At 46.7% G+C, this 10,304-nt stretch overlaps 1 protein-coding gene across 1 annotated transcript; it reads right to left on the bottom strand.

The window, feature by feature from the left end:
* Window positions 1–3,999: 3,999 nt before the first annotated feature.
* On the bottom strand, window positions 4,000–9,816 carry LOC104402125 (reticulon-1-like; the record flags this gene model as incomplete). Its single annotated transcript, XM_010009914.1, is given in 3 exon segments — window positions 4,000–4,776; window positions 9,109–9,411; window positions 9,414–9,816. Coding segments are annotated over 3 exon segments (1,240 nt in total), but the record flags the coding sequence as incomplete, so codon positions are not given.
* Window positions 9,817–10,304: the final 488 nt, after the last annotated feature.

Consider the following 10,304-nt stretch of genomic DNA (forward strand, 5'->3'; position numbering starts at 1 on the left):
CCAGATGTGCTCTAAGCCCTGTTGTGTAAGAGCTGTGTCTACCTACACGAGGAGATGCCAGGAGTCATGTGTGGCCGGCAACAGCAGAACAGCAGATGTCTTGGTACACCTTTACCTTCCCGTCTTTGCTCTGGAGGAGTCAAAGGAGTTACAGGTAACAACTGCGTAACTCTGCCCAAAACAAAGCCTGTGTTGCAGCAAGCAATGAGATCTTCCTGACCATGCACAAAATCATGACTGTGCTTAGCAGTTAAGAGTGTAGGAATAGCTCTGCTCCTTCAAATCGTGATAGACAGCTACAGTAAAATGGAGGTAGGAAGTTGCTGCCCATTTTTGTTATTGCCACTGGATGGCAACAGACATTAAGCAGAGACATTGAGTTATCACTGCACAAACCACACATGCGCTTGTTGTGCTTCACCTTGTTATTTAGGGGAATGGTCATGATTTCAGCACACGTAGCAGGAACACCAGAAAGGTCTCTGCGGGATAAAGGCACAGGCTGGCAGCCACAGAGCCAGCAAGACTGTTCCTGGAGTCAGGTTGAATGCTGGACATTCACTTTGTACAGCTTCTCCATGTGTTTCCTGGAGTGTGCACTTGAAAGAATCTTTTTCTTGCTGGCCCAGGGCAAACTCTTTTGATGAGACATGCAAAGTATATTTAATGCCATGGACATAAGTGAAAAACTGCGTGGTGGAATGAAAATATCATGCTGTGAAATAATTAACACTTTTATGTGACACTGATGGCTGACTTTTTAAAGTTACATAAACTTGGCTATGTGCTGGCCAACAGCCACAGAAAGATTTACACCTAGGTGTCAAAAACACAGCCAGGCTGTTCAACAGCTTCTCTTGAGCCATCAGTTTCCTATGAACCTCCAGAAACGCTGGACTAGCACTGACCTGAAGCCAGGTGGGACTTGCCATGGCCACAGGGGTTTAGTCCCCACCTGTGTTCTGTGAACCTCACTAGGACCATTCAGTTTAACAAGGACGTGTGGTGGTAGTATAACAGTTCCGAGGCGATGTGTAACAAGGAGGTAACAGGAAACAATGAAGGTTTTTCTGTTTTCTACCTTTTAACAAGTATAGTCACACCTTAATGACCTTATTCTCTTAATGACAGATAACTATAATTAACATAATTCTCAGTTAATGAGTGATGACAGTGTTCTTGCTTTGGGTGACATCGTTCTGCTGCACCTCCATTGTGCAGCACTGCCACATCTCCCTCTGTTCTCATCACTTTGAATGTGGCCCAGAACAAATACCTGCCAGGTGCATCTGAGTTGGCATATGACACACATGATGCTGCGATGAAAAGCTCTGTCAAGACCTCAAGTCACGCTATGAACTTCCTGTCCCCTTGGATGTGCTCTGCCACATCATTTCCCTGCCAGCCAATGAGGCTCCAGGCTGATGGAGGCTGGGAGGACCCATGGGGGATGGTCTGGTTCCACCAAGCCAGTTAACACATCCCCTAATTCACCTCTGATAACTGAAAGACTGCTGAAGAGTCTCACATTAATTGTCTGAGTGAGGGACAAGCTCTCTTTTCCTAGGTCAGAAGGAAAGCCCCATATTCGACCTTCAAGGTAAAAATTTAACTAGCACCCAGACACAGCAACCTATGCAGCAAATACCTGTGACTGGAAGGTAGCGTAAACTAGACCCCGCTACCATCCGTATGTCCTTATCTTGAGCCCACCTTGCCATACCTTGGAATCATCTTTAAAATGTTACACAAGGTTTAGCAATAAGCTTCTTGAGAGGCTTTATGTTTTTGTTTTCCTCACCTTAGGCACTAGAGTGTCTTGAGGGGGAAAAGTACATACTGAATTAGTCTTCTATGCACTACAATTCTCTATCTTGTGTCTGTCCTGGAGGAAAAGTTTCTGCCACTACTGTGCTACAGAGATGCAGATAGGAAAGACAGACACGTTGCAACACAGAGAGAAAGTCTGCTTGTGCACAGGGATTTTCTCTGACCACCATATGAGAACAAGGCTCTGTTAGCATCAGTCTAGGCAGAAACAGAAATTAAATGAGACACAAACAATAGGCCAAAAAAATCTGAATACAGTCGAGGGGTACTGAAAATTGTAATAAGGCCTGAAATCTCAGAATTGAAGGACAGGCAACTAGCTGCCTGCGTGATACCTTACAATGAATTTTCCCAAATCTAAGGCCAAATTGCTAGTCATCTGCCTAGAACAACACACAGAACACAACATGATTGCAGAGCCTCGATGCTAGACACTGCAGGAAGGATGTGTAAGGTAAATTCCATCAGCCCTACAATCAGCTTCTAGGGTTTGGGAAGGGCCTGGGCAAGTCCCACAAAAGAGGGATTTGTGAAAGGAGAAGAGATGGTTGGAGCTTATCCTAATTATGAGGGAGCCAAGAGATGCGCAGAATGACGTTGCGAGCTCTGAGAATGTGTGAGGAAAACACACTTTACAAGCAATAATGATATCTTTCTTATTCAGCCTATTAATGTAACTACCACTAAGAACATCAGTATTAACATATTATATTGCACTACAGATCTTGCAGTCCTCAGCACATTGTGCAAGATCAGGCTGTTTCCTTACTAGATTTGCATGCTTGGGTTCACAGCACTAGATAAATCAGTTGTAAAAGTGTGCCACTTAAAACGTGTCTGCCATGTCTCCAGGCCATCATGTGGTCAAAAGCACAAATGCAGACAGAGGAAGATGCTCTCTAAACAGCCGGGGTGGGGTTTGCCCCCCCTTCATCTCTAGCCAGCTGTTTTTAAGGAAGCAGCAGCTCTCTGAATTGCAAAACAACATCTGACACAAGAGCTGTGGACAGCCGCTGCCTCCCAGGCGGCCTCCCAGCCCAGCCTGGAGAGATGGCAGAGCAGCAGCATGGCAGGCGTGGGGCAGCCCCAGTGTCCCTCCCTCCCTCCCGCATCAGCCTACAAAGCCAGAGGCACACAAAGGTCTTGGGTATTAAAGCTGCATCTTGCAAAGAATAAAATGCCTTTTTCTCTTGTGTGCTTTTTGAACTAGGCTGGTTACAGGCTGCAGGGAACCCCAGCAGTGTCAGTGTGCAGTGACCGTGTGCTACCCCTTGGTCCTCAGGGTTTAGTTCAGACCAAAACCTGGTGGTCCCTCTAGAGGTTTGGTGGGTCCCAGAAGACCTCAGTGCCTGGCACAGCAAGCCCAGACCTGGCTGGCTCTACACTGGCTTTGAAGGGATCCTATGGGGAGACAAGTGCCCTTGAGCCCCTCTGAGTACCTAGGAAGTGTTCTGCACTTCTTCTTCCCAGAGCTGGATTAGGGAAGGGGCTTTCAGAGGGGCACACAGGATGTTCCTGCAGGGCACACAGAGCTGGGATGAGCATGTCCAAACCACTCGCCACCCTGCACTAGCCTAGAAGTGTGTACAAAGCCCTCATTATTCAGGATGGATGGTGTCAGCCACCCTGAGGGAGATCCATTTAAGCTGCACCAGCTTCAGAGACACTCAGACCCACCAATTCAACCCCTCTTCTCCAACTCTTTCTTCTTTGTCAAAACGTATCCTCAAAAACATTATCCTCACACTTCTGGGAGGGGCAGGACCACTTCCGTGGTTGCACCCCTTCTCTGGGGCATGGCAGGTAGTATTTCAAAGGAAACAATTTGTTGCCCTTTGTCCTCCAGATGCCTGATGTATGAAACAGCCTTGTATTACTGGAGTTCCTGCTTGATCCAGTACCCATATGCTTAAGCCTAAAAATTATTGTTGCTGGTATCTTTTATTGTTTCCCCTAAGGGAAGGGAAAAGGACAAAAAGAAGATGATGGGAAGGCCAGAGATCGTGTGTGCGTTGTCATAGTCATGCCCAGCTTTGAGCTGAAGTTATCTAGTGACAGCAGCTCCCCCTGCTCTGCACTACTAACATCTCCCCTGCAAGGAACAGCCACTGCTCCCTCCTCCCACTTCTCATTTGTACTGCAAAGAACAACATAAGCATCTGCATTTACCTTTCTGCTTATTTAAGAATGGCAGTAGGGGTGAAGCCAAGGGACTTCTTTTTCCAGAGTCCTTAGAAGACACTTTACTTTGGTTAACAACAGTTTCTTCAATGGGTTTCTTCAGAATTATTCTTTCCTTCAGCTCCTCAGTGTTGATGGCAGATGCTGGGGCTTCAGCACTTACTTTTGGTGCAACAAAGGAGCATTTCAGGTAAGATGTGGACTCTGCCAGATTTTCCCTGTTCATCCTGCTCTCTGTTGTTTTACTTGATTCATAGTCTGAGGCATCAGCACGCGAGCCATTCTCTTCCTTAATAATGTCCATGGGCTTCATTACAGGGGAGTCCTGCTCCCTCTTTGGGCTCTCTTCAGAGGCTGATGAGGCATCACAGGACTCGATGATGAGCTCACTGTCGAGCTCAGCCTCCCGCTCCTCCCGTAGGATGCTGTACTGGATGGAGGGGGAGGCAGGTGATGGAGGGGGCCCTCCAATGTGGCTGAAGGTCATGTAGTTGGAGTGCAGCACCTCCTCGGCAGCCAGTGGGTCCTCGGAGACCAGCTCTATCTCAGAGTCCCCTGATTCAGCACTGCTGGCTTCATTATCCAGGGGTGAGGAGGCGGCAGGGCGCCCAGGTTTGACCCGCTGGTCTCTCTTCTCAGTGGAAAGGGCTGGTGGCTGCTGCACCTCCGGGGTCTCAAAGGAAAAGCTTTTTGCTTCCTTGATGGCGCTGATGAGTTCATCCTCCGACAGGCTGCCTTTGCCCTGCGACTCTGAGCCAGATGGTTCTGCCACCCGGAAAGGAAGAGGAAGGAAAGGGAAAAAAAATTTAAGAATAAGATTTTCTGGCTGCTTAGGCAACAAACACAATAGATTTCGTGCCAGCACAGATCCCTCTGGCAGGGCTGGTAACACAGGCAGAAAGTCTCCCCATCTGGGATGACTAACAGTAATAACAGCTCGTCCTTACAGAGCATTTCCCATGCACGTACTTGTTATAAAGAAGTATCATTAATATAATTTACTAAGGAAATGGATGAAGCACAAGGCAATGTTGCTTAGTGCTTGGCCAGTGGCTCAGCAGTATGTTTTTCACCAGGAAAATCACCCATCATGAGGAATATGGGCTCAGGCCACACATGACAGTGTCTGACTGTCACCGACAGATACAGGTCTGTTCTGGGGACAAACACACACAACAGGGCTGGTGGGTTCCTGACACCACTGATCATAACAAGCTATATGTATTAGTTTTGTCAAACTTTAACTTTCAGGCATGGAAAATTTCAGGTCAGAAACTTCTCAGATTTTTTCTTTTTTTCTCCTTTTTGTTTTTTTTCCCAGAACAGGTGGTGAACTTTCTGTTTGATTTTACCTCAGTTGGGTCCAAGACTGAAACTCATATTTTTACCTTAATTCTTAATAACATTGAGAACTACATTAACCAAAATAACTGACCAACTTGTCACCCAAAATTTGAAGAAAAAAGATTTCTCTGCATTTTCTGACTTGCACTGGGAAGATGAAAAGTAAAAATGAACCATTGAAAAGGCTGGCTGGTCACCCGGGATTAACAAGGAGACCACCATCCCCTGCTAGAAGTGAACCCACCACCAGAATTTCCACCTTTTCTGCCTCCCTGGATATCACTTTACCATGTAGAATTTTGTAATGAAATAACAAAGAAAGTAAAATTGCATCTAAAATGTTCACAACATCAGGCAATGGAGACAGCATGAGCTGCTGTCCTGAGTTAGTGCATGGGTACAGGTTTCCCTCAATCATTCACAGAGCACCAGCCAGACTCCAGCCCAGCCCACTCCTGGAGCATTGGCAGCAAGGCTAGACAGGCCACCTGAGCCTGTCTGTACCAAGGAGGACCATGGTAGCAGTGTGCACGCTGTCCCCCGCCGGCACCTGGCCACCACTGCCTCCTGCTTCCCACCTTCCACATCAGTGACCCAGAGATCGCTGGCATCCACACACAAGACCCTCTGTGCTGAGGGGAAGAAAGGCTGAATTCCCCAGTGATGTTGAAACAGCCATCAAGCACACATGGAAATTTGTCCTCTGAGCAAAGTGCTTGTTCACTAATTTTATATCGTTAGTAATGTGACAGAGGTCACTGAGTGGCATTGCAGGTGGTGAAGGTTCAAGAAAGCCATCAGAATGAGAGACCCCCAAGTTTCATTTTGCTGATGCTGGTGAAAAGGCACATGCAGGACACAGCCTGTATTCATGTGTCTGGGGATGCCATAAGGGGTAAGGTTTCCAACCCCTTGATTGCAGGCAGGATCCCTGAAGCTGACCTGTGCCTGTTCCTAATGGTATTTGCCTTCAGCCCAGCTCTGTTTCAGGTGCAGCCACTGGCATCAGCCCCCTCAAGCACACACAGCAGCACTGGCCACCTCCGGAAGCTCCTTTACAACAGAGTGGGAAAGAGATTTTATCAGACCTGACCTGGGATAAAACCGCTATTTTTGGATATTTCCTGACTTAATTTCTCATGACAATAGCATGATTTCTTCCTGGTCATATGCTTTCCCCAAGATGAATCAGATAAAGGGGGAGATTTTAATGATAGCACCCAAGCCATCATGTTTTGCTGGGAAATGGACAAGAAAAACAACCTCCCCACATCCCTCAAAGCAATTTTGGTTTGTGTGTCTGCCAATACGCATCATCGGCAATTTTGAGCATGTATTGTTGCCATGTCTGCAGCTCTTCCAACAAAACACCTCTCTTGTAATGCATCCCTCTCACATGAGAAAGTCCTTCTGCAACCCAGGGTATGGCGATAGTCAGGATGAAGGTGTTTGGGACTGTTCCAACACACTCCTGTGTGGATGCTGGTAAGTTTCTGTTGCATTGGTTGTGCTGAGCAGGAGCCTGTGCATCCTTTTCCTCCTGCTGCAGGAAGCCTGCATGAGCTGCGCCACTCTCCTGCATTCCCATGTGTGAGCATTTTCTCCCTGAGCAATGACTTAATCCGGCAGGCGTCCAAACAGGCATGTGACTGCCAGCCCTCGTAGCACAGCAACGCTCCATCCCTCTTCTTCACCCTGCTCCTGCCCTCATTGGCAGTTTGTAACTCTAAGCCATGGCATTTACCTTTCAAACAAAGTCCTCTGTGGCTAGCAGCAGGGTGTCACATCTACCACTGGCATGGGAAAGCATATAAATACCCACTGCCTTTCAGCGCCAGCACAGTGTATAAACAGACCACATCTTCCTTCCCGAGAAAGATGATGGCCAGTAATTAAAAGTAAACCTTTTGAAACAGTCCTCACCCAAACAGGGGGGAACCAGGGGCTTTGCCAGAATACCTGAGGGGTACCTAGGAGCGACAACTTTGCTGGGTCACTGGGTAGAAATAGTAGGTTTCTACCCAGTGGTAGGTTTTACATTTCTCTCTCACTTATGACCAGAGTCTGGGCACTGATGTCCCCTGCTGCAGGAAAGGGAGAAAATCCAGAGAAAACACCCTGCAGGAGCCAGCCTCTAAAAGAAACTGCCCGCTTCTTTCCTTAACACAATAGGATCAACAGTGCTTCTGGCTTTCCAGCACCCCGATGCAAGGCAGTGGGACCTCCCAGGGTTGTTCAGGCAGTGCTGGGGATCAGCTTTGCCCATGGAGAGGAACATTATTGTGCTGGCAATTATGCCCTCCACTCCAGTGCCCCCCAGTAAGGCAGCAGCTGTGAGGCTCAGCCACGCACTATTCAGCTACTTTGATGGAATACAGTTATGAAGTATCACAAAGGCAGCCCTGAACAGTCACCAAAGACTGAATAAATAAAGATTAGTGCCTGAAGTTCTTAATTACCTTGAAGTGCAAAAAGTGTAAATCGATAAAAAATGGCATGTCTCTGCAGTAGCATGTGATGCCACTCAGCCAAATAGAAGAAGAAAAATGGGACTCTAATGTCTATTTATAATCTAAAGTTTCTGGCTGATGCAGACAGGATAAACTCACAGCTGTGGTGGACTCTCTTTATCTCTTTTTGTGTGTGTGAACATATACAAATGCATACTCAGTTTTGGGTAGGAGCTATGTATTTCTCTAAGGGTTGGTATTAGTGTGGGTGGAAATCCCAGACTGACGTTTTAAGGAAATTCCAGTTGATTTTTAAATGTTCCTAGGTGCCATCAAAACAATGGAATTTCGTCTTGGGGATGTTCATTGTCAAAGAGTTAGGGTTCCAGGACACTGAAATTTAATTTCAAGCCTGAAGATCCTTTTTCCTGTCACAGAACTTTATTCCATTTTAAAACACTATATTGCTTTCATATTTTAGCAATGTGCAAAAGGGAAAATAAGGAACAGGTATTATGCACTACTACAGTAATCAGGCAATAAGGAAAGGTATAAAAAGGTATATGGGATTTTAGCATTCCTCCAGTAGAAACCAGAAGCCTTTAAAAAAGACTGGCCCTTTGATCCTCCAGTCCTCTTTGTAAATAAAGTGGGAGCATTTGCCTCCTCAGCACTTTCTAAAAGCAGCACTCTCACTTGAAAACAGCACTTACTTTTAACAATTTAACCTTATTCTCTGCAAGATCAAAGAGGTGTTAAAACAGCTATCAATATTTAAAATATGAACCCAGGCATTTGCAGTGCCCTGATCCCACATATCTCATTTCCTTTGGGGAGCATGGCCAGCCAGGGTGACCCCAAAATCACCATGATGGAAACTGTTGTCTGGCTGATGATACCCCCAATGACACCCACCAGCTCACTTCTCCTTGAGGAGAGATCCCCTTGGGGACCAGGCTCAGCAAGCCTGGACCTGCCCCCAGCCATGCTCCTGAGCAGCTTTCAGCAACTTACTTCCATAGATTCCCAGCCCTGTCTTGCCCTCTTCTCACAGAGAAAGGGCAGCCCACCCTGAGTAGTGTGCTAGTGATGGGCAGCACAGTTTACACCCCGCTTCAGTTCTGCAATGTAAACTGATGCCCAAGCAGAGCAGAAACGCCTCTAACTATGGAGACCCATTAATGGCTGCTCATACCCACTTAGACACACCCCACAAACCCACAGTAATTCTCCAGCATGCAGGGCTACAATGGCAACTGCTCTCTGAATATCAAGAAAACCCAGTGCCATGCACCAGCATTACCTGTGCCAGAGGACGGTGGCGAGACAGACCCCGGGCTGTCATCTTCTGGCTCTGACACCGTCACTGTTGGTACCACCTCATGGCTTGGCTTCAGGCCGGTCTCTGGCTGAGTTGGGCTTGACTCTTTGCTGACAGCTTCCCCAGCACTTTCTATCTTGGTAAGCGTGATCTTGACGGGGGCTGTAACCTCAGAGGCACTTTGCTGATCTCCAGATCTTGTGTCTTGAAGCTGATCTTGCTCTTTGGCTGCCTTCATGCTCTCTGAAGCTGGCCACTGAGGGTCAACCTGGTGGGTACTCCCTGGTGCTTACCAATAAGGTCTAGGCTCTCATCTTCTGAGTCAGGCTCACGTTTATCTTGGTATTTTATTTCTTCTGATCTACTTATGTCCATGTATTTATAAGCTTCTACTTTTATGGGATCTGCTAAGGTTTTATCAACTTCAGTAGACTCTGCAGGAGTCATCTCTATTCCCGAATCTGAGCTAAATAAACCACGGGACTCAAACCCAGTCGCATCTTGAACAGGATGCCCCAGTGCATTAAACCCCTCTGTGCTGCCTGAGCAGGGAATGGGGCTGTTTTCCTAGCCCATGTAATAGGTGGAGTCCCGCGGGGTGGTGTAGTGGACGTCCGAGATCAGAGAGGTGTAGAAGGAGCTGTCGCCCCCGTTGGCAGTGGACCCATAGTCAAAGAGGTGTGACGAGCCTGTGACACCTAATGCAAAGACACAAAAACAACGCACAGTAAAGAGACAAGTGCCTGCATACATCAATCTTTCTGCAAAGCTGTACTCACTCCCCACTGATTTTAGATTCAGTTTGTGCATCAAGCTTAGGTATCCTTGCAAGCTCCTTTGGGACTGTCTCTTATTAAACCTTTGGGCAACAGTGGCACATCTATCAGACAAGGCTTCCAGCTGCTGTTGTATCTTAAAATAGCTATAATGATCCTGATAGCTGCTAAGAGTTTGTGGCCAATGTTCACCCAGCCCATGTATAAAAATCTCGAGTGGCAATCCCACAACCTCCCTCACAATCCAACTCAGAGGCTCACCATCAAATATCCTTTTTTTAAAAAAAAAACAAAAAACAAAAAAACAAAAACAAAAAACAAAACAAAACTAATGTCCAATACAAAAACAATCCAGAGCTAAAATTTTTTTGTTTCTTTCTTTGTTTTTAATGCAGAGAAATG

This window comes from Nestor notabilis, unplaced genomic scaffold, assembly GCF_000696875.1.
Source record: "Nestor notabilis isolate BGI_N333 unplaced genomic scaffold, ASM69687v1 scaffold13902, whole genome shotgun sequence".
NCBI classification, from domain to species: domain Eukaryota; kingdom Metazoa; phylum Chordata; class Aves; order Psittaciformes; family Psittacidae; genus Nestor; species Nestor notabilis.